Source organism: Lingula anatina, chromosome 1 (assembly GCF_051362555.1).
Source record: "Lingula anatina isolate TDL-2025a chromosome 1, LinAna3.0, whole genome shotgun sequence".
Classification (NCBI taxonomy): Eukaryota; Metazoa; Brachiopoda; class Lingulata; order Lingulida; family Lingulidae; genus Lingula; species Lingula anatina.
In genome coordinates this window covers 64535822-64563375 of record NC_141767.1, presented here as the reverse complement: position 1 = coordinate 64563375, position 27554 = coordinate 64535822, and the positions used below count along the sequence as shown (strand labels likewise).

Genomic DNA, 27554 nt, shown 5'->3' with positions numbered 1-27554 from the left:
AAAAACTGGACTAATGACATAATCACCAAACAATATTGACTGAAGGAGTTGCCGCCAATTATTTCAACCTAGGAAATATTCTACCTTCATACGAGAGTGATGTCTGAGAGAAATGTTGCATTCTTGGATGACAGCGACATTTAGATATTGAATTTTATAATAAAACTACTGACTTTGCTTTTGGTTAAAAAAAAAAAATCAGCAGACTTTATGGGGTGTGGCTGCCCTGCATTTGCTCTCAATCCTGACAAATTTGCCCAAATGTTTGTCTTACCTTATTGGGATAAAAAGACCCCATTTCTGCATATGCTGGTATTAATGAAGAAATACAATTTTTGCTTATGACATGGTTTATTTAATTGCAGTTAGTTTTAATGATGGGATTACACAAGTTTGGAAGGTTCAACTTCAACATAAATAGTAATACCAAGAGCAGTGATCGAAACCAGCTAGTATTAAGACACCATGCTGTGCTTTGTACTTGTCAAAAACCAGTCTCTCAATCATAAGCAACCAACCCACTTAAAGTAACCTATGCGAATTGGCTCTTAAAGGTCTCATGCTGACCTATGCCTTAGACCCTTAGGTAACTTGCCTTACCAGTGCAGTGTGGACCTATAATGGACCTAAAATACATCTGGCACATGCATCCCAATATTGCATAGAATGTGACCACCATCTGTATCCAGGGTCAGTACTTCTTGACCAGTCAGGAACTAACTTAGGACATAAAACTACCCTTGTGATAGTAGCAGTATCATCATACACCTCAAAGCTTCACATGCTTGCACATAGACTTAGGCAGCATAGTACATCATTTCTGCATAATTCAATACATCATGTTGTCAATTAATACACTTGTCTTTTAAGGGAAACTTAAATAGATAATAATAACAAGCAACTTAACAATCCATTCCACTTAATTTGATCACAGTAACAGCGAGTAAATTGCCAGAGCTTGCAGTTTTTGTGCTTGGCATACACATCAACAACGAGAAGTATAAAAGGCATAACCCATACTGTTAAATTATCATCCACATTTTATGGTCATAATCAATTTGTGAACTACTGAAAATACCTTTAATGTCTAAGATACAAGTATCTCCCTTCTTAACTACTGATAGTTGGACTATTACTCTGTTTTTGTCACATGTCCTGGATAGCCTTTTAAGGTTCATTCATAGTTCATATAATAACTATTCAGATTCAATCAGGACATTTGAAGGTGAAAGTAAATTTTTCAAACACCGGTCCAACTTAAGATCAATTCCATGCACTAATTCTGCTTTCTTTAAGAATTAGTGATAAAACAATGAAATAATGCAAGACAACAAATCCATTGTACAGTTCATGCATGTTTAGCTGCAAGAAATGGAAGAACTCTTCTTGCCCTTGTTCAGGAGATCCTTGAAGTTGACATTTACCTGAAGTTTGGCACGAGTCTCGGCGGGTTTAGAATCCAAGCAGAACCTGACAGAGTAGAATACATGTGTAAATTTCTATGTGCACAGAAAAGGAAAAAATAAAAATCAATATGATCATCCTACACATCTTGACTCTAAAGAATTCCATGCTGAACAGTTACTATTATTATCTTTTCTTGTTCAAATGTGCTGAATACAGGATTTAGACTGAAGGGCACAGTTCAAGTTCTACAACCTACCTCTTAAACTCCTCCAACTCTTTTTCATATTCATCCATATCTCCATTATCCAAGTCCAAATCTTGCTTGGGCATGAAAATTTCATCTGAAGTAAAATGGGGGAAAAGCTGAGAAAATGGCTCTGGACTACAAGAAGTGTATGTTCTAATTTTTATGTCATAAGTTCAATGCAATAAAATTCTAAAACAATATACTTTGTTGCAAGGTCTGAGAGTTTGACTCTTGATGTTCTTGCTAAGACATTTCAAGGTCACTCACCAATAGTTGCTGCAGCAGCTGCAGACTTCTTCTTTTTCTTGCTCTTGCTTTTAGTCTGGTTGTTGCTGGGTGAGGTTTCCTCCTGTCCGCTGGTTGGGGACACTTTCCCATTCATCAGCTGACCTTTGTCATTCACCCCTTGTTTGGACTTCTGCTGAATCCTTGGACTCTGAGTAGCCTGGGGCACCTGTTTCTGCTGATGATTGAAATCCAACTGTTGTTGCTGTTGATTTTTACTCAGTTGTTTTTGCTGCTGCTGCTGCTGTTGAAGCTTCTGATTGCAGACCATGGATTGTGGTGTCTTGTTGTTAGTTTCCTGGGGCTGTTGCTGTAACTTGCCATGCTGTTGTTGTTGTACCTGCTGTTGTTTCCCACCATGCTGTTGTTTAGCTGGCCTTTGCTGCTGTTGCTCTTGAATTATCTGACCATTGGCAATTTTAGCCACTGTGGTATCTGAACTCTGATTACCTTTACTTTCCTGTTGGCCTGGTTTGGACTTGTTTTTCCTCGCTTTCCCTTGTGGTAAGGCTTCCCCACCAGTGCCAATAGTATTGATTTCATTTGTGGTTGTCACTTTACTTTTCCCTTGTTGCACCTTGCTTTGCTTGTCCTTGTTGTTTTGTTTGCTGAGCTTTGGCACTTCTGGCTTTTCTGTAGTGGTTGGTTCCGCAGGGGTGATTTGGCTACCAGCTTTCTGCTCTGCAGAGGATGATGTATCTTGCTGTTGGTTGCTAGTGTCTTTGAGCTTGTTTTTCTTTTTCCTGACATTCTGCTGCTGCTGCTGTTGTTGTTGTTGTTGCAGCCGAAGCTGGCGTTGCTGCTGCTGTTGCTGTTTCTCCAATTCCTCCTTTCTCTTCTGCTCTTTCTCTCTCTCTTGCTGCTCTGCCAACTTTCGGGCCCTTTCTTCTGCCTGTAATTAAAAGCAACTTGCTCAGTTCAATATCAAACTTGACTTCTACTCCCTTACTAAAAACACCTGCACTAAGTTATTGCATAAAAATATCAACTTTTTAAGCTGGCTAACCCCCCTTTCAGAACTTCACCTGAATGTGAACCATGCAATACCTGCTAGTATGTTTCAGCAAAAACAGTTTGACAATCATGATAACAAAGGAACTTTAAGTCACATTCTCTTTTGAATCCCTGACCTTTTTCTGTTTCTGCCTGGCTCTCTTTGCAGCTTTGGCACTAAGTTGTTTCTCTCCATTGGAATCTCCACCATTGATGAAGTTGACCAATTCCTCAAGGCCCATGCGTGTGACAGGATCCTCATGGGGCTGTGGCTGAGCTGGCTCCTGCTTGTGAGGCTGCTGTTGGAGAAGCTGGATCTCCTGGTGTTGACACTCTTCGCGCTCTTCACGATCAGGGTGGTACTCGTTCTTACGTTTCAATTTTAGTCGCAACCGATCTCTCATCTCGAGGAAATTTTTGCTTGTTGGTGCATTGGGAGGCTGAAGAAAAGAAGTCACATTTGTGAAAACATGCCTTTTACAACAGTGCAAGACTTACCTTTTCCTTTTAGTGTTTTTAATTCAGAATATAATGGCATATTGCATTGACAAATAACCCTCCAAGAGATATTTACATGTAAGTGAAGATAAAATAAATTCACAAAACTGTCTAAACTTAATGAAGTTTTAACACTTACATTGCCATGCCCAAAGAATTCACAGTAACAGCAGTCACAGTATTTGCCATCCTTCTGGTTGGATGTGGAAGTGGAAGAGCTCTGTTCTGAACAACTATCCTCATCATACGTGTCATCATGGTGACCATCACATTCAGGATCGGCACAGCCTGTTGATGTCCCCACACTTACATTATTCATAGCAGCTGAGTTACCCAGTGGGCCGCCATACATTCCGCTGGAATCCATACCTGCTGTGGGAGGAGGTGGCTTGGACAGGCCTTGCCCGGTGTTGTTGTTGTTGTGGAGATGATTGCACGGGTGAGGGAGATTGAGATTCAGCCCAGCACCAAATGCTTGACTGACCAACTCTTCAGCTGTCCCTGGAGGTAGCACTGGCAGCTTCATAGACTCCAGGGAGAGTTGGTGGGCAGAGGCCGAGGACGCTGGTACTGACGTGAATGTATTGGTGGTATTTGACAGAGGAAAATGACTGACAGAGAAAGGATTACTGGTTGGACTATGTTTCAGACAGTGGTCCAGATATCCAGGATCCACTTTCCCACCAAAACTCATACCAGCAGGGGATGCCAAATTTGGATGCTGTGGTGCTTTACTCACAGGTTGGTTAAACGTCGTCCTGTTTATTGGTTTCAGGTTCTTAAAACAGTTCTCTTTCTGTGCAACATGGTCAGCTAGAGTGGGCATAGGAGCAGCCAGTGAGGTTTTGCTGTTTCCAACTGTGCTGTGAGGAGCCGATGCTTTTGATGGGCTTGAAAAAACATTCTGGTCTATGGAGAAAGGAGGCCGCTGATCTCCTCCAAGAAACGTATTTGCATTGAGCAATGGAGGAGGGGGTCCATTCAGCAACTCTGACCCAAGGCTGCTTCCAAACTTAGCATGAGGAAACATAAAGTTTGTATGGTCATAAACATTATCCCATTCAGAATACGCATTATAAATGTGCTCATGAAGGGCTTCTTGGGAATCCAGGTCTAAGTTCAAATTGAGAGGCTGTTTCTTTTGAGGTTGGATGATGGGTTTGGGGAAGTGTTGTAGAGGAGTGTGCAGATCATATAGCTGAGGATGGAGAAAAGGTCTCACAGCCTGTGGTCCGGCCAGCCCCTGTAAACTGTTAGACCCATGGATGTGAGGGTACAGGTTGAAGGATGCGGGTGTGTTTGTCATGGACACCGGTGGTTGAGGGAGCGATGTTGGTATGGTCTTCCCAAGCTGCTGAAGACATGCATGACACTGGCACTGGTTCTCCTCCAGCTTCTTCTGAAAACAGAAAAACAAATGATTATGTCACAATGCTTAACCTATAATGATAATGAACTTACAAACAAGAGCATAGACATAACTCAGTTTAAGACAATTTAAATGGCTGCTAAATCAACAAGTAGTAAAAACCCATTTAAAAGCATATAAACATGCTTTGGGGAAACACCAAATTATGTATAATTGAATCAAAATGACTGAAGTATTTACCTGCTCCAGCTGAGCTTGAGCCCTAGCCCTCTGAGCAATGGCCTGAGCTTGCAAACACTGAGGACAGGAACACTGGGCTACACCATCACCAGACTTTGGCACTGGGTTAGACCACTGGTCTGGGCTTTCACCCACAACATCTGCAGTCTTCACTCCACTAACATTTTCCATTTCTCCCTTCTCTTGTCCTTCTTCCTCCTCATCTTCATCTTCCTCATTGTCCTCATCATCATCGTCGTCATCCTCACCCTCATCATCGTCGTCTTCAGCCTCATCATCACCCTCTTCACCCTTTGAATCCTGCCCACCTGTGTCCTGGGTTTCTGATGCTTCTACATATTCTTCATTGCTGCAAAACAAGTGTCATAGTTCGATGATTACAAACAAAAAATATAAATAATAAATAAATAATTTTTTTTTTTAATTTTGGCACTTTGAAAACAAAACTGAAACAGAAAGTTATCATTCACGTCCCAGGCACTGTATGTTCCAAAAGGCATAAATCAAAAACCTTCACAAGTCTTTTCTCACAAAATTTGTGCTGAAGACTAAGATATAAGGAAGATAACGAACATTTAAGAACCAACGTATGGATTTTGAGCAGCTGAACTAAACAGGGCATCCAACAGACTGAGTATTAAACTCTATACTCATTTCCAAAATAAACTTACTCAGAGTTGTCCTGATTTTCATCAAAGGGCAGTGTAAGCCTCTCTGGGTCCACAATAATAGGACTAGAAGAGCCACTACTAGAAGTGGTGCTGGACACTGATGGGGGGTCCACATCAATGACATAGCGTGAGGGGTCGTAGTGCGGCAGGGGAAGAGGTAAGTGAGTGTTCATCCCATCACTGACCTCTGGGCTGATAATACCACAAGTTATCATATGGGAAATAGTGCATTCATCACAAGAACACCTGAAATGAAACATATGAGTTGTTAAAAAAGTTTCACAAAAAAACCAAATATTACTTCACTTGGTGAGAGGAAATTACTTTTTTCTTTGCCAGTTAAACAGGTTAGACGATGGAATTTTGGTTTAAATGTTTAACTGGCTTTAAAAAATTGAGTGTATGTCTGAAACAAATACTATGCAAATGACAATATAACAAAGACTTAAAAGCTCTTTTTGTACTTTAAACAATAAACAGAATTCATTGTGAACCCATGTGCCTGAGACAACAAAAACTGTCTGACACTGAAAATCTGATTCTAATTTTCCTCATTACTCTGCCTTCTTTTATAACTTGGGATAGAAATGGAGGCTTTTGTTTGCTTTTGTACCTACTGAATATTTAAAGAAATTTCTTTCCAATCTTTAGGCCAGTCAAATGAGGCAACAACCTCTTGTGACCCAAGGTATTTCACAAATACACACACCTTTTCCTGTGACAGTTGGGACATTCCACATGCATCTCTGTCGCCTGAGGTTTTGGGCCAGCTAACAGTGTCTTCATGGTCTCTGTGAACTGGACCTCAAGGCTAAGAAGGAATAAAAAAATAATACTCTTGTCCTTCAGGTATTTTAACTTAACAAACAACCATGATAGAGTTTACTATGAATTAGAACAACTCTTTTTTTTATTCCAATGTAGTTAAATGCATTCCCTCATTTTACAATACTGTGGCATTTAACACACAATATCCAATCTGTATTACTTACTTGTGCTGTTGAGTTTTGCTGGTATTATTTTTAAGAACTTGTTGCTCCAATAGTTTTCTTTGTGCTTTGAAAAATTCCCAATCTTCCTTAAGCATCTTCTGTTTGGCTTTCAGGGCAGACTAAGAAAACAATAATATACAATTATAAAACAGTGTTGCTGTTCAATTAGTCAACATGTTTCAAACTTGACACGAAAACAAGTGACAAATATTAACAAACCACATTTAAATGAAATCATATTTTGTTAAAAAAAGGTGTGTGGCATCTCCATGAACTTGCAGATAAATAAGCATAATTTAAAAAAATAAATTTTTTGTTTATCTCTTAGTACATGCGTACAGAAAATTAAACACTAATTTAATGGTCAGGTCAGTGAAAGTCTTTTTACGGACAACATACTACTGAAAATGAAGGAGCAAAAACTTCCCAGTGTCAAAACTCATTACTCACCTGTTCTTCATTGTATTCCTCCATGAGATGCTGGCAATCCCTCCACACTACAGACACCACTGAGAGTTCATTGTCAAACTTGAGATAACTGTGCAGCAGATTTGGATAGGTATCCTCATGATATGACTCCTTAGATGCTGCTCCCAGCCTGCAGAAAATACAGACAAATAACTGGAGAAATTCACTATATGGCTGAAAATCATCAGCATTATTTAAATCAATTTTTGTTCACCTAAATCAAACAGTAGAAATAAACACCCTTGTAACTGGTTGCTAGAAACTATGAATGACACCATACAAGCTCAATGGCCTCATGCCAGGTACAAAGGATCCAAAAATATGTGATGATATAACTGTCCTGGATTAGAATCTTACCTGAGCTGTGTGAGCAGCATGGGCAGATTGTTCTGAACTAAAGGATCAGAGTATATGATACTGTGAAGAAGGTGCTTGTTGTGTAGCTCCCATGTCAAATTGAATTTTTTAAGATGCTCCGTCTCCTGAAAAAGCAATTTCAACAACATTGGTTAGACTTCAAAAATGTTCGATATCCAATCACTTAAATAAACTCTTAATCAAATGGTCACAATTTTTAAGTTGAAAGACAAAGACATAAAGCAGTGTTTTCTTTCTGTTAATTCATTTCCTTAATACTCTTTCAGGTTACTCACCAACTCTGTCATGAAAGATGAAATGGTTTTTGCAGCTTTACAGAGATTGCTGTATTCCTCCAGCAGCATGGAAACAAATTGTTTGGCTTGTGCAGGCGTCTTCTGGCCCTGGTTGAGCTGTTTGAGAAGTCGCACCTTCATCTCTATGACATATTCTCTTGCCTGGGACTCTAACCGCTGGAAAAGCTGGTGGGGGTCCCTCAGGCAAAGCCTACAATTGAAATAGCAATTCTATATAAAATCTTACATATAGATAAATTCACTACAAATAATAAAGAACTGATGTTTTGCTAAAATGCTAATTTCACACACTTTCTAGCTGGAAAAGCACCAGCTCTTGGTTTGCAAGTGAGTAATTATTGTCACACCTGACTGTAGACTGCTGAACCATATAATCATCTGCATAGTGCTAAAATGGTTGTAACTCAAATTACCTGTGTACCAGATCTTTCATTTTATTCAAGTCTGGTAAAGCTTCAGTCTCCCCCTCATTCTCATTCTCCTCCAACCCTGTGCCGGCCTGTCTGTACACACAGCGTACAACATGCCGCACCTCCATCCAACACTGCTGCAACTCCTGAGTCTCCTTGTGGTGCTCATTTTCAATTTCCCTGAAAATTTCCAATTTTAATATTGGCATCGGTCAGGAAGGAGCTGTATATTCTTTAAGCTTTTAGCTAAAAGTGTTCTTTTTAATAAATCTACCTTATCTTCAAATCTGTAACTGAAAAGTCTTCTCAGACTGTTATTGTATTTTTTCAGTTTGATTCGCAACGTGGAAAAATATTTAGGTGATATGTATTTAGACAACACACTGGCAAAACATTCTATCTATTAAATGGTTCGCCAACATTTTATTATTTGAGATTAATTTTTCCATTCATATTAGTGTGTTACTTCTTTCTTAGTACAGTGGTAAACAAGAGATCTACTCTTTGAATTTTGTGATGTTGGCAATCCTAAATTGCACTAGCACACACACTTAAAAAAAAGAATGAGGTTGAGAGTGGCACAAACCTCACTGGTTCAAAGAAAGTGATGTACCTTCTTTCAGTGCAAGCCTCACAAGTACAGAGGGTTCCATTGGGTGTGGTGGGCTCAGACGCAGGAGTTAACATACTGTCTGTGAGAGTGAAGGGCTGATTCGCATCCATGCGCAGCTCTTGCTCCTTCAATGAAAATTATGTACTAGTAATCATACATTAACAAACAGTGCAATACAAAAGAATACAACAGAATATAATCAACACCATACAATACAATCTTTACAATACAATACAATACAATACAGTCCCGATCACTGAAGATCTAGTGTGATTTCAAGAAATACAAGTTTGCATAAGCTTTACTTTGTTCAGTACGCATGCAATGACCCGTTTCTAAAGCATCGTAAATTTAGCCATTGTATTGTAACAAAAATCTTTGTTATCAACAACTTCGTGAAAACTCCCCTGGATCAGTCATGATCCTCATACTACTAAGTAAATGCTAAATGTAATAGTATTTTTATATGATCAAGAGATATCTTAAAGGTCAAACAGTATTGGAGTATTCTCTTACCAAGAATGAGGTATCTATGCCAGCTTTCTTTTCTTCCTCTTCTACAGTCTTTCTGCATTCAGGACACACCCAAAGTGGCAACTGAAAGTGCAAGCATTAATCCTAGATGTCATATGTTTCTTAAATGCAAATCATTACAATCCTGACATTCTGGCTAAGTGATCATCCTCGGGATTCTAAAATTTCAAAAGTTCAGAAAACTCATTTAGTCTTAAATCAAATATTACAAGGCCAAGCCATACACTGCAATATTAAGTTGAAAAATCATGGCTTTCTAAAAGCACTGAATGAGCTTAAAAACAACAGTACAACCAGCATTTTTACTAATATTCCAATATATATATATATATATATATATATATATATATATATATATATATATATATATATATATATATATATATATATATATATATTGGAACATCAACATATTTTATTCAAAAATATGAATTTGGACTTTTTGATAAATTTATCTTCTGAAAATTAACTATTATAATTGATACAACTTCTAACTGAGAAAATAAATAAAAGCACTACCTTTAGTAGGTACGAATGTGTAATAAAACCAGTTTTTAAATCTGCAGAAACTATGCCCTAATCACATTTATATAGTTTTAATACTTAGATGTCACTCAACCAGTCCCCCCCTCCCAAACCGTTTGATCTTATTTTGATATGACTGTGGGCTATATAAAAGTCAATACCACAATACCACTGCTGAACTTACTTGAGTGAGCCCCATAGCTGCAGCCTTTTCCTTTTCTGACTCTGAAAAATGTGCTTTTTTGAAATTGGCAAATCATGTAGGAAATTGACATAACTGAATGATCCATCACCATGAACCAAGTTCATTTTCAAAGACCCATATTTTGTAATATTAAGGCTTGATCTCCGTATGCATATTTTATTTATTAGACATTGTTTTACATGTTGGCATTTTGGTAGCAGTTAACAATTTACATCATTATTACTAATATCTAAAGTGGGCTGAATTAAACTTATGCTATTTAGGTTCTGTAACTCTGAAGTCATGAGATGATACTAAATAACCTACAACTTATGCTTTAAAAAGACAAGAGAAATGTCTGCACACATTGTAATGCTGCTGACGTAAACACCACTTGTCATGAAATACTATTATCTTGAGAAGCTATTTATGGTATGTTATCTGAGTGCTCATCTAATATGCTATACTTTTCCTTCCTTAAGAGTTTGTGACAGTGACCACAGATTGCCCATCCCATCAATTACCTTTATTGGCTTCCTCTATTTCTTTCAAGTGACTAGGTCTTTCACAACGGCAAAGCAGGCATCTCTCACCGCCAAGATATGGGTTAGGGCCCCTGGAGAAATTGGGCACTGGATCATCAGAGTCTTCTCCTGCATCCATCAATCTCTCAATTTCTTTCATTTCTTCAAGATCCTACAGGCAAATAAGATAATTTGCATTAGTACAAATAATTCAATTATGTCTGAACCATTTCATATTTGATGGAAGGCAACACCCATCATTTACACTGACATATATCCTAAATCTAACCTTCAAACATGACAAGAAACTAGACATCACAATCAACAGACTCTCAAGCCATGAAAATTTCTTAATAAAACCTTCTAGTACAGATTGAAATAAATGTCAGAGCAAAAACTATCAGAATATAATATTAAACAATTTTATCAATAAAAACTGGCTGGAAATTGCTGTTATAAAAAGAGTGACCATTTAGATTCATTGCAGTTTTACATCAGTAGCTCTCCTTTTCCATATTTTGCCTATAGATCAGTATGAGACACTGGCCAAATATATGGCAACCTAAATGCATCCGAAGACTTCATGTTGGCAAATACCATGAATACAAATCCAATCTTGCCATCCATACCCAGTGCAGGGTTGATCAATAATGTCTGATAGCATTTCTGCATGAGAAAAGAACACACAGAATAATTCTGGTGCTTTGGCGCACATCTTCATTCATTTGATTAGTCAATTTCTCTGCAGAACAACACAGAGTTCACATTTATTCTACCATATTTTTATTTAACCAGAAATAAAAAACAACACATTTACAACCAAAACTGTTCCAAAATATATCTGCCTTTTTTTTTTTTTTTTTTTGCCCCTGGCAAGATTTCAATTTAGAGGCATGAGCACTGCAATGACTAAGGTAATATAACAAAAGTGAGCTGTGTTTGACCTATAAAGTTTATATATAGAAGTAGCTAATTCTGTCTGGGAGGAGAGGGAAATGAACAGCTGCACTGTATATACAGCTGTTTCATATATAAATATAAACATATATTAATATAAACATAGCAGACATCTTAGGCTGCGAGAAATTTGTACTTGAATGAATGTACAGCAATAGGATGTATCAGTTATACAAAGCCATATCTTAAAACAATGTCGCACTAACCTACAAAGGTTACACACAAAGGATCAAAAATATTCCACTGGGGGTAGGGGGGGGCGGGGAGGGGGGCAAGTATCTGTGCTGCCATTATTGGTTGAATGAACATTAAGGAGAATTTAAAAAATAATAATACAATTACCTTGAAATCAAACAAAGCAGGCACATAAATCCTAGGCATTCAAGAGATTTCAAATGTAACACACAGACACTAATACCAAGCTCTACTAGCAACTAGGTATAAAAGAATGCAGGCCAAATTCCTCCTTTGCTGAAATCCCAGCTGCACTGCAGCCCATCTCCCATTTATATATATCTCAACATGTATTGATCATGAACTTGCATACAAACAACAGGCTTTTATGTCAAATCAATAAATGTAAGAGTTCCACAGATGAGTCTTATAATAATCATCAATTTTTGTTTTATCATATATAAATATTCTCTGACATACAAAAGCACACACATACTCATAAGCACATGCATTCATATCAAATTTTCATGAAGTAAAAACCCTACTGGACTGTAATTGGCTTATTAGAATGTGAATCCCACTCAACCCTCATGCTTCCATTAATGGGGGTTCCAATGTGTATTTCTGGTTGTATCACTGCCTTCACTGCACTTAAAGCTTAAGAAAACTGGTTCTAAAAATTCAGTGCCAATCTGTCAAACATATCCAAGCATAGCAATCAGGCAATGACAAGTATGTGCTTGAAACCCCTGCCTGCTGTACACAGGGAACTATTCTATTGGCTGTTCCAAACAAGGACAAATTTCTGGTTCACCTGTGCACCACTAGGTTTGCTAACACCAGGGATAAAGGGAGCATAGCTGAAGAGAAACTAGGCACTGTCAAGACTTCATGCTCTTGGTTTGCAAATTACAAAGACAGAAATTCAGTATGGCAAAAAATATTAAATGGAACTGAAAATACCAAAAGCATCTACAGAGAAGGAAGTTTGGAGGAAATTCAATACAAAGTAAAATACATACTAATTTCAACTGCACAAAAATATGTAACTGGTTCTGATTGCATTCATAGTAACTTAAGGTGGGTAATAGGGTTAACTATGCTTAAAATCATGTTTTTGAGTTTTTTGTGTGTTTCTATTAATCAAAAAAGTATCTAACGTTGGATGTAATAATTTTTTTTGAATTTGCACCGCAAAATGTGTCTTTTGATGAGTTTTTCAACCGGCACGCGCCCCAGTCAGGCTGACAACTCTGTTGCTAAGGGCCGTTGCCATGAGGGGGGCGGAGCATAGTTAATGAGTTATAAGCCGATTACGTGTGCGGTGATGGGTCATAAGTCTTACATCAGCTAAGCAGTGAAGAAGTCGAGTACGCTATGGGGAAGAGAAAAGTTCGTGTTTAAAGTCCATTTCCAGAGGAAAAAAAGAAATTTTTGAGAGTATATGGGCGGTTGGAGGAAGACCGGTATTTGTCCAGTCGGATGACGAGAGAGAGAATCTACCTGGAGTGAGTGAGTCTTCTGACAGTGATCGTGAGGAAGAAACAGTAGCTACTGGATACAGGCTTTGGCACAGTGGACAGTTGTTAGAAAGTGCCTTCAAGTCGGGCGTTTTTCGTGTGTGTGGCGGCGACGATGTGTTGGTCGAAAGACAGTTACAGCCATTGGCGCATGTACAGCTCAAATAAAAGCATCATGAAATATTTAATATTATTCGTCTTTCTTTTTTTTATGTATACCTAATAAATGGGTAAAAGAATAAATCGAACCGTCTAAATTAATTGAGAAATGTATTTGTACGAAAAATTTATTACTAAAAGAAAAAAAAGCTAGAAACGATACTTTTAGCCTAGCTCTTAATTTTGGCGATATATATCGGCGAGCGTATCTGCGACACGTTACGAAACTGGAAATGATTGTTGGACGCCGTTTTTAGAAGGTAAAAACTAATGTTGACAAAATATCATTTTATTCTCCAATAAATGAAATCAAGGAGCTTTAGAGACACGCACAAAATTGATGTGAATGGCCAAACGAGAGAAATCCAAGCAAGGGTTGACAACATACTTAAAATAATAACAATGAAAATAAAAACGCATGTTAACTTGCATTTTGCGATGTTTGGAGAAAAACAATGTCAAAATCACCGATCAAGCGGGAAGAAAGAGTTCAAAATGTACCCAAAATAAAAATCACAAAAAGACTTCTTGAAAAAATTAACCCCCCCCCCCACCCCCGAGTTCACAGTTACCAGGATAATCAGTTAGGAACTACTACTGTCACCCAGTTTTATCTGATCACTTTGCCGATAACAGAAAAGGAATCTCTCAGGTAAAATTACTCGATTGCCGAGGGAGACCCATTGAAACGTTCAAATGCAACTTCACACCTCTTAATTGCGGTTAAACGTAATCGCCTTTGTTAGCGCTTCCTTCTACATATCCTTGACACCCTACTGGGCATCACTAGGCTAGGGCCCGCTCCAGAGCTGTCAATCAAAATGGCGGCACGCTTACAAGCCTAACGAGTGGTCGGAAAATGTAACAAAAGCACGATTTTCTGCCCTTTCAAAGCACCCAAACAAAATATCTTTAGATGACAATAAGCAATGGTTCCATCTGGTCGTATAACCGATAACAGGTAAAATTTCCAGCTAAGCATTTGACTAATAAGCCCTGTTAACCAACCTGTGAACGTTTTTGGCTGTTTTAACAGCTTTCTATATTGACGAGATAAGTGAATCGCTGCCAAGTATATCTCACTATCTGAGCAACCGATCGTTACAAAAGTTGCACCTATTGTTGTTGGGAATGTGGACTACAGCATGATGTCAGGGGTTTAAGAGGAAATTGTTTGTTTGAAAGTTATCGTCTTTTGAAGTGAATAACCCATTGAAATATGGGGTAATTTAACGTAAAAGATGATAAAATCAAAAGTAAATAGTTTAAGACAATTCCCTGGTACCGCGCTGAAGTGCTTTCACCCAGCTTTATGAGGCCTTTTGAATCACTTGAATAGCTGTCTTGGTTATAGAGAAAATCCCAATTCCGAAAACGGCATTTTCCCCCTAAAATTGGCGCTATAGCGTCATCCGCTGGACACTGTACTTAATCCCCGTCTTTAATTGGCCTTTTGGGAAGTTTGTTTGAATTTTTTATAAAAACTTATAAGCCCAGGGCTTTGTTTCTATGACTTTGGTCCTTTTACTATGAGTCCCCTTAACATCCTTAGAATTTGAATCTACATAGTTGATTTTATAAACACAAATACTAGCCTAGCAGGATATTAACACTGTACACAGCAATGCTGGATTTAATTGCCTTTTGTCTTAAAATCAGCTGAGGACAACAACTTATAAAGTGAGGAACTTATTACATTCCTAACATAACTGAAAAAAATGTTAACTTCTAAAGACATGATATCGTCTAGACATGATGCACTTGAAACTTAATTCATGGATATCTACTAGCAAAGAAAGACATGCATTAGCGACCCCCGTTAAAATTATGTGATATATGCCAAAACATTAAAGATGTAGGTATAGTTATCTTTACAATGGCATTTAGTTAGTGCATCCATCTTACTGCAGGGGGACTTGATCTTTTACATACCCCCTTCCTCCTAAAGTGGCACATTGCTAAAAAGGAAACGTTTTGCAACCGAAAGCCCTGAGAATATGGTAAGGCTACCTTGCTCATTTACCAGATATGGAGACAACCATAAACTAACTTCTGCAAGCAAGGAGTAGGTCAGGAATTGTTTCCCATCTGAAGACCACCCTCTGATATCACAGGGGCATCTAGGACAGATGTTACAAAATTGAAGAAGAGTCAAATTTCAACAATTCTGTTACAGACTCCTAGCGACCATAGAGGTGAGAGATTTCCCAAAGACAAACTATTATAATTTTTGTTCCAGGTTTATATAGGTCAAGCAACTTCCTGCAAAGCAGTTTGATTTCAGGCAGGAAACATAATTTGACTTGCTGATAAGCCCTGTTATAAATCCAACACACTAGCTACTGCTAGACATCACTATACAGTTATCTTTACATATACTTTTCATGTGCTTCCACACGTAATATTAAATAAATAGAAGAAATCATTTTCCTGCTGAAATATATAGCAGCAGAACATGTACAGCGTCAAAATTAGCAATAGCACTTTTTTCTAAATAATTACAACAGGAAAATGGTTAAGATGCTATTTCACGTAAAAACTTCAGCTTGTTAATTAGCACATTTATCAGGCCTTATAAAGTATAGGCCAACTTTGAGTATAAACCTAAATAAACATAAATATATATAACAAGCATCAAGAATCTTTGATGATTGAGAGTTAATTGGAGTTTATTGGCATCTCAAAATCTTGGCATGAGATCTCAGATTGGTAACTGTTAACAATCGACCTTGCAAAATTCTGATCACCAAGAGCTATAATCAATTCTATCCAGGCATTTCTGAGCAATTGCTGGCACTATTCATTTTTTAAATGACTTAGTGTATGCTTGAGGATTAAATCGTGTATCAGGGCTTTGTTCTAAATTCATATTTTTGATAATTAAAGTGAATTTCGTAAGAAAAGAATTTATTTAACGTCTATACTAATTTTATGCTTAAAAAAGAAAAATAAAAGCTTCTGGTAATTTAGATGTTATATTAAAATAGTTCAGCATTGATTATTCCATCTCTCGGGTTATCAAGAGTTTTAAGAACGATGAAGCGGTTACCTCTTGCTTTAAGTGCGAAATATTTGGCTGATTGATCTGGTTGGACGAGGTGTTGGCCGACCTGGTGCCCTTCCTACTTTTCCTCTTCTTGCTCTTTCTGGCATCAACAAAACTCATAGTGAGAATGTGCTTGGCGTGAAATAACTCTAATAATGATGACCAGATCTGATCAAGGAAGTTTTGTACCTTCTTGCTTGTAGTTTCCTCATATATTTGTTACCCTACCCATGTAAGACATCACAATCCAATATGGCGGAGTTGGGCATATGTAGATGTCCCACAATGCATTGTATCATATGACTCGCATCTTTCCCAACAGGGGGCCGATCAATCAATCTAAATATAAAAAGTAATCTGCACGTTTAGGATGGAATTCAGTTACGGGAATGTACCGTGAAATGTTCTCACTATGTTCCAGATTATTTTTCTGCGCGCTGTACGTTCCATTAAGACTGTAAATTAAAAATTGGGATATAATGCGCTAGATGTTTAAAATGTTAAAAATTAGAACAGCAAACACATTTTATCCTGGAGACTCATTGCTGCTATGAAACTATATTTTCTATTGTAAGTCCAAAAATGACACCGACTTAACCTCTTTTAAAATCTTTCTTATCAGTGAAAAATTATTGCAGTTTTGTCTAGACTTTGCACTACTCTTTAAAAACTTTTCTGTTGCCAAACATTCAAAGTATAAGTAATCAAAATGTCAAAATCAGTCCTTAGAATGAAAACAATAGACAAAATATTCCAATCATCACTTTATTCAGACATTTGGTACTGTATTCTTTGATGCTAATATTAGTATCTATAAAGGCACTTAAGCTGCATTTCCATTTTGTTAATTTTTAATTCCTTCTCCCAGCATTTAAAATCTAGACTAAGTACAAAAAAAAAAAAAAAAAAAAACCTTGGTGCAGGTTCCTTTTTAAAAATGCCTTCATTTTGACATTGGCATACACATGAAGCATTAGTTGAAAAATTTAAGTTTATAATTAAAAACTAAGTGAGAAGATACAATTTGTGATTTTTCCTTATGTGCCTTTATAAATAATAATCACTAGCTGTTATACAAAATATATTAATTGCTTAACAATGTAAAATAAATTGTACTGACATCTATATATATAGCAATTTGCGCAAGAAAATAATTCATGAGAATTTCACAATTTTATTCAATAGCTGGATATTCTCTCTTTTTCAATTTTGCAATTCCCCCAGAAAACAGTATAAGTGTAAATGTTATTTTTAAATAAAAAGAGATAACAAATGAAAATTATAAAATTCAATGCAGTGAAAGTTCCATGTTGCAAGTTGAACTGGACTCAATAGTAAGGAGAAACTCCTCTCTTTACATCAGAATTGAAGCCTTTCCTCTTATAATTGTGCTATATAAATATGGGATGGACACTTCTATTGTTAAGTTTCTTTCTACATGTTGGGCACTTTTTACTGGTTTGAATGGAGCATCTGATACAAACATTGCAAAATATATGACCACAGACTGTAGACTGAAGCTGACGACCACTGGCTTTTATCTGAAAAACAAAACAGTGGTTACTTTTAAGAATTTCAATAATCAAGTGCATAAAATATGATGCTGAAATATCCTACATTAGGCAGCATTTAATCAGAATATACAATGGAACAAAGAATGTGTTCTAAACCACATGTGTGAACCTGTAAGTAATTGCATCATAAAATCATATATTTCACGTAATTGTCCATTAGCAAATGCAGTATGATATCAGAAAAGTTGTATTACCTGCATTTCATTGTCCATACATATGGGACAAGACACTGCTGATCTTTTTGGGGATGTTATACTTTCTGCATCACCCATTCCAAATCTGAAATACATGTCATAATATATATAGATCAAATAAAATGGTGGTTATAACAGGTCCAATGTCCTTTAACAAACAAGGCAGCAAAGCTGTCAAATGTACAGACAAAAAGCAGGAAAAAACAAAATAGGGTACTGTCAATTCTGATGCAAAAGTATATTATGTTAAACTGCAAATTCAACATCAAATTTTAATTATGCTCAACAGGTAATTCCAATGTAAGTAAAATGTGTAACAAGCATAAGGCTTCAGCCCCATAGGAGTTCAAGTTCACACTCTGAAAATGTATAACTTCCAGAAAAAGAAGTCAATTAGACTGCTTTTCCAACTCAGGCTGCATTTTAGTCCTGTATTTCTTTTTTGAAAGTTTGGCAATCATAAGAAACATGGTTTTCCCATAATGGTTTTCATGGCAGCAGCACCCAAAATCGTGTGTTCTTCTATTCTGATGCAATATTACATAATGGTTAACAGCATAATGACAATCAATTTTTAATAATAAAATAAAGGTATCATGGATTTTCAGAAAATGTGACTAGCAAAGGTCTTCATGCCCATGGAACTTCAAAGTGACACCTTGAATATGCCAAAATAAAAACTAGACAGCACTATTCTGAAATGGGTTTATTTCCATTTTTAACACTTTTTAATATAAAATGAAATAAACAGTTTACTGCCATTTTTATATGATCAACTAAGAAAATTGATGAGATGGGACAAATATCAATAGAACTGTGTCAAATGTCCAATTTCCTCCATTCTGACATTCTGAACATAGTAAATGATTGAATCTGACTGATATGAGTTTTTTTCCATTTTTGACACTTTATTACACAATACACGATAACAAGTTTACCATCATTTCTACATAATCAACTAACACTGTTGTAAAGATGCAGGAAATGTCAAACAAATACTTTTATGTGTCTTATTAATTAAATAATAAGACTGTTAACATGCCTAAGAATTGAATTTGAGGAAATGTGAAAAAACAGCATGACTTCTAAAACAATGGCCCGATTATACTCATTTTCAAACTCAACCTGCATTTTAGTAAGATTGACCACTCCTGTGAGTTTAATGACAATTGGTCTATCTGTTTTTCTTATATTGTGTTTACAGTGTTGCATATATGCTAAAAAGTGAAAAAACAGCATAACTACTAAAATAGTGGCCCGATCATGCCGATTTTCGAACTTGACCTGCGTTGTAGTAAGATTGATTACTCCTGTGAGTTTCATGACAACAGGCCTATCGGTTTTCCTTAATATGTGTTTACAGGGTTGCATATATGCTGAAAAGTGAAAAAAAAGCATAACTTCTACAATAATGGCCCGATCATGCTGATTTTCGAACTTGACCTGTGTTTTATGAATATTCATCAGCTCTGTAAATATAAAGCCAAAAAGTAAAACTGCCTTCCACTTATCGTGTTTACAATGAAAGTGCACGGCGTCGGCGCTGGCGATGACGGCGACGACAGATGCAGGTGATGGCAATATGTACAGACACATCTATATATATATTTACTGTACTGTTTGAGAACAGTAAGTGACATGGTTTTTCTTAAATGGTCATCATGGGAGCAGTGCCCAAAATAGGTTTTTTTCAAATTTTGATGCAATATTACATAATGTTTAACAGCATAATGACCATCAATTTTTAATAATAAAATATTAGTATCATGGATATTCAGAAAATGTGACTAGCAAAGGTCTTCAGGCCCATGGAACTTCAAAGTCACAACTTGAAAATGCCAAAATGTAAATAAGACAGCACTGTTCTGAAATGTTTTTTTCCCCATTTTTAACAATTTTTAACATAAAACAAAATTAACAGTTTACTGCCATTTTTATATGATCAACTAAGAAAATTGATGAGATGGGAAAAATATCAATAAAGCAGTGTTAAATGTCCAATTTCTTCCATTCTGAGATTCTGAACATAGTGAATGATTGAATCTGACAAAATGCAATGATATGAGTTTATTTCCATTTTTGAAACTTTATTACACAATACACGATAACAAGTTTACCATCATTTTTACAAAATCAACTAACAATGTTGTAAAGATGCAGGAAATGTCAAACAAAAACTTTTACGTATCTTATTAGTTTAATAATGAGACTGTTAACATGCCTAAGAATTGAATCTGAGGAAATGTGAAAAACATGCTGAAAAGTGAAAAAACAGCATAACTTCTATAATAATGGCCCGATCATGCTGATTTTCGAACTTGACCTGCGTTTTATGAATATTCACCAGCTCTGTAAATATAAAGCCAAAAAGTAAAACTGCCCTCCACTTATCGTGTTTACAAGGAAAGTGCACGGCATCGGCATCGCCATCGCCATCGGCATCGGCGACGACAGACGCAGGTGATGGCAATATGTACAGACACATCTGTGTCTGTACATAAAAATAAATTGGGTTGCACATCAAACTATTAGTACTCATGCTGTTCAATGCTTAAAGATACTAATTAAAGACAGTTTCTAGTTTTCTAAAGATTAAAAATGTCAATCTCTGAAAATATTATAACAGAGAAAAGAAGATATGACAGCACAGAATTATTTCAAAGCTGGCTTCTTACACAGTTATTTACCCAAAAGAGTAGTGCATCAAAGATCAAGAAATTTTCCAATAACCATATGTCCAAGTCCACAGTACTGGGTAACAACAAAGGGTTATCATCTTTGAAAGTCTATCAAAATATTCCTATGTGTTGGATTACAATGGGAGTGCTTTCATATGAAAGGGGATGGTTTTCTCTTATTATAACAAACAATTTTGTGTTTCCAGACATTGCTTTGTATTTAAAATTTTTAACTCTTAGCCAAAAATGACACTCAAACACCGCATGATCTTCCATTCAGGGTCGCAGCATACTTTCCCAACTCTGTGAAGGTAATTGACTCTTCCTGATATTTATATGTGTTTAATGTAAAATTTTTCAAAATTTATGAATATAAAGCAAAATACTATGAATCCAAGTGGAAAGCGTGCTCACTAGATCAGCACCATGTTGAAACATTGATGCCCGTGTCCTACTGTTGTTACCCACTACCGTGGACATGCACACATTCTTTCCCTACTTTTAACTTTACCAACCTTTCAGGATCTGACTCTGGAATGTGAAATGACACTGATGGCAACTCTTCTATCTCATCATCTGAGCTCAAAACTTCAGTGTTCCTTGCATTCAAAGTATTAAGAGTGTAGCGTAGTCTAGGCCTCCGACGTCTTCTTCTTCTTGATGTAGAACCTTCACATGGATGAAATATATATGTAATTCGTCACAATCTCAATCTTGCCAGTTTAATTAGTACCCACTGTTATGTAAGAAATATAACTACAAAATAAATGAAACACGATAAAAAGCATTTTCCACAGAAAATATTGCAAAAAACACATCTTAGCAAAACTACTACTGTTACAGTAAGATTATTTCTATTTGTGTCTTTTCAATAGTAATAGTTAAATACAGATCTAATGAACAAATAAACTGCCAGTGGTAACATACCTTGACCTTGTGACTCTAACACCTGAAGAAGGAAAAGATAAAATTTATGATCTCTAACAATCCTACTCTATCTATTTATAAGGAACAAGAGTGGGTGGGCGAATTTTCTGAACTAAAATTAAGAGTTTTAGAGAAGTCCTTAAGGGATTTATTTTTCTGTGATAATAAAAGGCAAAACCCAAGAGAAAAACTAGTGTAAAAGATGTCAACATGTATGAAGTGTTTCCTGCCATACTGTTAATACTTGCAATTATGAATATAGAATGTCTGGTCATTTTTCACTTTTCTGATACTCACCACTACTGGGCTGTCATTAACACTTGAATTGACTGTGAGATCTACCACTTCATCCTGGTCATCATCTTCATTAGTAAGATCTATGCATCCAGATATACCTACAAAGCAGCAATGGGAGAACACTAGCAATGGCAAACTACTAATGTGGCTAACTAATAAAGATACAGTATCCCTTAAATAATATTCAATACTTAACACTAAAAGTTGCATCTGATTCATATCAAAATATTTTATGTATGATAAAATAATTAAAGAAATGAAAGAATGAATGAAAGAATGCCAAATACTGATCAATAAAAAAGGTCTTGCTTCACAAATAACAGATTTTTAATCAATGCTATTTGCATACTTAAAATCATATTATGAGTCAGCTGCACAAGGAAATTAAATTTGTTTCAAATGGATCCATGACTTTTAAGTAAATGCCATTTTTGTTTTATTTTGCTTTACCAATTTTTCAGTTTGTTTTTTTCTGATTTTGCATATCAATTATAGTAACGGCTGATGTATTGTGCAATATCATCATTATCATTATCTTCATAATAAATAACAATGAGTGAACAGTAATGGCCGATTCTGGCCAACAAAAAGATGAGAAGGAGCTCCCTCAATCAATCACATCACCTAAATCAACTTCAAAATTACCTTCGTTGTCATATAAATTCAAATTTATGGGTTCTGGTTCTTCTCTCCTTTCTTCTCCAAGAATGCCATCATCTTCTGCAGTTTGTAATTGTCTACGAGCTTGTCTCGTCCCCCGTCTTGTGCGTCTCCTATTCAACATCTGAATAGTACAGAAACTGAGTCAGTCAGGCGGTCTTATCTTATGGGCACATAAGGGATGAAAAAAGATAATATAAGATATGTAATTACTCCATACAAATATTTTCATGAAAGTACTGTGTGTTAGAGAGACAAAATGCCAGTGTAACCTATCTAACTCAATGCAGTTGGGAATTGGGATTTCACCCTTTTGAAGTTATTGTCCAATTGTTAAAAGCAGGTCATGACTTTTACTTTATAAGTTGATGCTGTATGCCAGATGAGTCTGGCACTTGGGTTTTGCATCGACTTTGTCATGAGGTTTTATCTGTAGCAAGTATAGTACAGCACAGAGAGTTTGTAATATGCAGCAACCTTGAAGTTAGGATGTGAGCACTGTTTACACTTGATTACATGTCTCTCATTTCTTTCATTCAAAAGCTGTATCACATCGTCAAGTCAGGAGAAATTCCATAACAACACGTGATGCATTTTGATTCTTTAAATTTGTCGTAACACTACAAACTTGACTACAGTCGTAAAGCATTCAGCAGCATTGTGCAAGTGACGTTATTCGACTTTAATCTCATCTAAATACTGAATATAGGCTAATATTTGTGACTGTCAAGGTCTGATGATGAGTTGAAGCCGTATGTTGGAGGTTAGCCTTATATATAACTTTTTACTAAACACCATAGCAGAATACAGTGCTTCTTTGAAAACAGTGAAATAATGTACGCTAGGCTTGGGAAAACTTGATAAACACAACCAAGATTGTTTTATTTCATTCACTTACCGAGGTCATTTTGGCTCTGAATTATCTGCGTTCAGGTGGCAGCTTTTACCAAGACAGGCCCATTACAAAATTAAGTAATTTTTGTTTTTTGTTTTTGCTTATCATACACCGATAATTGAGTAGTTTAAATGTTTTCTAAGTAGTAAATTTGTTTTGGAACAAAATTCACCATTTTAAGTCATAGAACGGATTATTGTTGTTATACAGAGGTTTACTGCCAACAGTACGTTATCGCAATGCAAGCACAAAATCTCAACAATGTGCTTAAATTCACAACTAATGCAATCGATATAACATGTGCAGTTCAGAATTCATGATAGGGCCTAACATTTTCAAAAACATTTAATCTAAAAGATTCTTCATATATTGAATACAACGATTGAACAAAAGCGATCCCAATTGTCTACTGGGGTTATTGAAGCAATATTATAGATGGGATAGGACAGCTGCTGGAAGCCGATCTACTATATCAAGAGCGAAGTAGAAGGATATATAAAAAAAGGAGATGGACCAAAGACCCCCATCCCCGACCTGCCGCATCTGATGCTCCCCACGACTGAGATGATTTTTTAAAGAAAAACACCCTGAGCTAATTTTGACTGCCAAGCATTTCCAGCCAGCTTGATTTGGAAAAGGATCCCTTTTTCCCATCATTAGGCCTAACCGCCTATTCTCCAGCATGGACCTACTAAAAAAAAAACGAACCAATGCTAGAATCTAAACAGTGGTTGAAATTAACTGATGTCAAAGATAATGATGTACTAAATGTGTCTTATCAATTATAAAAGTTGTCAGATACGTATAGGCCTACTGAAGGTAGCTTTCATGTCGGATGATATACAGGGTTACCACTTAATATGGAATATTTTTTATCATTGTTATTTTTGAGTGCTGATTACATTTTTTTTGGCTTGAGTCATTTAAAAAAGTATGTCACTGAGTGATAATAACATCCAGTCTTCTGTTGTGAGAAATTTTGGTCAATAATATTAAATCTGACATAAGATGCCATTCAAAAGAAAGGAACACCCCCAGAAAACCATATCAACAGTTTGATGTCAGTATAAACTTTAAGATAAGATATTAAAGAAAATGATAGCCTCCGGACAGTGATATGTTACACAGTCAAAGAACTCACTACAGTAAATCATGAAAAGTCAGTAATTGCGGGTATGACCTCCAGCAGCCGCTCGCAGCGCCCTCATCCTACATGGCATATCCTGTGACACGTTTTTTAGAGTTTGGGTGGGGATATCATTCCACGCAGTGATATTTGCCTGTCGCAGTTCATCACTATTTACCGGCCGAGGACCATAGCTATTAATTCTGTGAGTTACTTCCGCCCACAGATTTTCAATTGGGTTCATATCTGGAGAGTTTGCAGGCCAGGGCAGTTGCTGAACCCATTGGTTTTGAAGAAAAACAGTGATTCTGCGGCCTCGATGTGGGGTTGCGCAGTCGTCTTGGTACACAAAGTTGTTCCCGAAGATGAATCTTACCAATCGAAGCATTGTTTGCTGTAGAACGTCTCTGTAGGAATCCTGGATGAGGTTGCCTCCTAGAAAAACCAACTGGTTCTGGGCACCGACATGAAATGCTCCCCAAACAGGGACGTTACCATCCCCTGGTTGCACCCTAGGCAGTACACAATCATTGTTTTATGCCCCTCGTACACGTCGGTGGACACGGATTCGATGATCAACCCTAAAAAATCCATATCTGGCCTTATCACTGAAAACAACATGATTCCAGTGTTTTGGCTGCAAACGCACGTGGTCCCCAGCCCTTTGCAGACGTCGCTGTATATGTCCTGCTGTTAACATGGTCTCCCTACTGGCCTTCGTGCAAAATAACCGGCTTGCAGAAATCTCTTGTTCACGTGGGACCTTAAAACGGGCGTTTGAATGAAATTCTGCCTCTCTTTTCTGAGGACACTGGTTGTCTTTGTACGACCAGCACGGCGTCCACTAAGGAGAAGGCGATCCTGTCTTCTTGGTGTGATACGCGGACACCCTGGTCGAGGTATTGGAGTAGGTGCCCCTGTAGCAGCATTTCTTTAGAGGACTTCACAAACGGTTCCTGATAAATGTTGAATTACCTGGCAATGGGTGTCCGTTTCTGGCCATTTTCTCTGAGAGCAAGAATCCTATAGTAAGCTGCGTTGCCTTGTTGTCGTACCATATCTTCACTAAGGTACCTGTCAAGTTTCAGAGCGATCCCTTTGTTGCTTCTCTAAACACGCTCCAAAGATTGACAAAACCCATGCGTTTTTATACAAGGGCAGAAATTGCCGAAAATACCACCCCTCACATTTCTGACCACAGAACATGCAACTGCATGCATCAATTGTTTCGAGAGTTGTGTGGAAATTAGGTAACACATCTGGCTACACATGGAGTGACACCTCAGCTTTGGATTTAAAGTAGTTAGAGAGAAATTAAAAATTTTGTAGAAAATTTATTCGCCAAAACATAATATTCCATATTAAGTGGTAACCCTGTAGCTATACGAAGCCGGCTATAGAATGTAGGCCTACACATGCTAACTGAACGACTTCAATAATCTTACATAGTCACTACCGGGGTAATTTTAAGACAATTAAACGCCGGCAATAGTCATTTGAAAAAATATTTGACACTAGTACAACTTTGACGATGACAGAAAGAATAGGTTTGACTGACGGTCTCTCCCCCCCCCCTCCCCCCTCATACAGTAAAAATGGGGTGCTAACAACAGAGCTAGTATGCCGCAAAGTTGCCAGTGAGCTATTTTAAAACATGATGAACTTACATTAGCTTGTGTATCCGTTTTCAGAAATTAGTAGAAAAAGGGGTGTGCGCTGATGTTCAAATATACCTTGACCCGAACGACATAGTGATACATGGAGCTGTTTTCAACATGCTTTGGGGATTATTGTACCACGTGCTATCAGAGTAAAATATTAAAGCACCGGCCTTACGTGTTTCAAGCTATTTTTGCGTTCATCTGGATCACCAAACCATTTCAGGTTGAATGTAAACCGTTTGCCTTGATTGAAGAGCGGATTTCTAAAACAGCAAAGAGCCAAGCAAAATTATCCTTATATGTCGATATGTAATAGAGATTTTTTCTCTACTCTTCAAAATTTCAAGCAACTAGTTGCATAATGTAAGCTTTTTTATTTTTGTGTCATAAAATATAAATTTCGTCCCTTTTTACACAGTAATCGTTTTCGGCCCCTCCATGTGTTCATTGCGAAAAGGGAGCAGCTTCGCGCATCAAATTCCAAACCTGATTGAATCGGACGGTCTCTCTTAAAGTAGGAAGAATTCAGAGTATGAAATCTCAAAATGATTAGATGTTTTTGATGAGTCGCAAATACTTGGATGTTATTTTATCGGAAGTCTTAATTGGAATCCACAAAAAGGATATTTATCCTTTACGATAGGGCCTATACATGGGTTTTGATTAATAAGTCTGGATTTCAAGCGAAGTAATCTTTTTTAACCATGCAATATGGAATTGGACAACACTAGCTCCAATTGAAGCAGTTGCCCTACGTTTATTTTTCGTGTAGTTTAAACTAAATGCAAGCAAAAGATCCGCAACAGTGTTCATAGCTTAGAAAGTCTTGAAATGCACGTGCGAACTGTTGTATATATGTACGCACAGGGCGTGTTCCCTCTACACTGGTCACACCTGTCACACCGGCAGGTGTCCTACCGCGTGACGATACCTAGGTTTTAAAGATTTCTAGTAGACTGTCATCACACGTTGACAAAAAGCGTGCTCTGTGCAGAGGAGAATGCAGAATCCAGAAACCCCGACTGGACGTCGTACATCGTAAAAGGTCAATA

The 27554-nt window shown here is 37.0% G+C and overlaps 2 protein-coding genes across 4 annotated transcripts; both read right to left on the bottom strand.

The window, feature by feature from the left end:
• Window positions 1–332: 332 nt before the first annotated feature.
• On the bottom strand, window positions 333–16776 carry LOC106162303 (protein FAM193A). 2 transcript variants are annotated; one of them, XM_013539555.2, is made up of 18 exons: window positions 16494–16776; window positions 10635–10806; window positions 10111–10151; window positions 9384–9464; window positions 8841–8992; window positions 8258–8434; window positions 7824–8034; window positions 7528–7652; window positions 7153–7300; window positions 6703–6821; window positions 6420–6521; window positions 5711–5956; window positions 5040–5388; window positions 3570–4829; window positions 3070–3372; window positions 1922–2831; window positions 1664–1748; window positions 333–1470 (listed from the first exon to the last, which is right to left on the bottom strand). In XM_013539555.2, the coding sequence occupies exons 1-18, from the start codon at window positions 16608–16610 to the stop codon at window positions 1359–1361; spliced, it is 4710 nt and encodes a 1569-aa protein (XP_013395009.2). In that variant the 5' UTR covers window positions 16611–16776; the 3' UTR covers window positions 333–1358. The 2 variants fall into 2 exon arrangements, with proteins under 2 accessions (XP_013395009.2, XP_013395019.2); XM_013539565.2 differs by having other exon boundaries at window positions 8868–8992.
• Window positions 16777–17241: 465 nt separating this feature from the next.
• On the bottom strand, window positions 17242–23778 carry LOC106161912 (E3 ubiquitin-protein ligase RNF4). 2 transcript variants are annotated; one of them, XM_013538990.2, is made up of 7 exons: window positions 23719–23778; window positions 22806–22944; window positions 22161–22258; window positions 21864–21885; window positions 21452–21605; window positions 18259–18343; window positions 17242–18031 (listed from the first exon to the last, which is right to left on the bottom strand). In XM_013538990.2, the coding sequence occupies exons 1-7, from the start codon at window positions 23725–23727 to the stop codon at window positions 17882–17884; spliced, it is 657 nt and encodes a 218-aa protein (XP_013394444.1). In that variant the 5' UTR covers window positions 23728–23778; the 3' UTR covers window positions 17242–17881. The 2 variants fall into 2 exon arrangements, with proteins under 2 accessions (XP_013394444.1, XP_013394453.1); XM_013538999.2 differs by having other exon boundaries at window positions 22806–22983; window positions 23719–23765.
• Window positions 23779–27554: the final 3776 nt, after the last annotated feature.

What these genes read in the sequence shown, in the direction of transcription:
- LOC106161912 (XM_013538990.2), bottom strand. An exon ending in GTTAGAGTCACAAGGTCAAG is followed by an intron (nt 21,606 to 21,863) that starts GTATGTTACCAC and finishes ATCCATGTGAAG; the next exon opens with GTTCTACATCAAGAAGAAGA. An exon ending in GTATGGACAATGAAATGCAG is followed by an intron (nt 18,032 to 18,258) that starts GTAATACAACTT and finishes TTTGTTTTTCAG; the next exon opens with ATAAAAGCCAGTGGTCGTCA.
- LOC106162303 (XM_013539555.2), bottom strand. Translation starts at nt 16,610, where the DNA reads ATGAGTTTTGTTGATGCCAGAAAGAGCAAGAAGAGGAAAAGTAGGAAG. An exon ending in ATGAAAGATCTGGTACACAG is followed by an intron (nt 8,035 to 8,257) that starts GTAATTTGAGTT and finishes TTTCAATTGTAG; the next exon opens with GCTTTGCCTGAGGGACCCCC. An exon ending in CTCAAGCTCAGCTGGAGCAG is followed by an intron (nt 4,830 to 5,039) that starts GTAAATACTTCA and finishes TTCTGTTTTCAG; the next exon opens with AAGAAGCTGGAGGAGAACCA.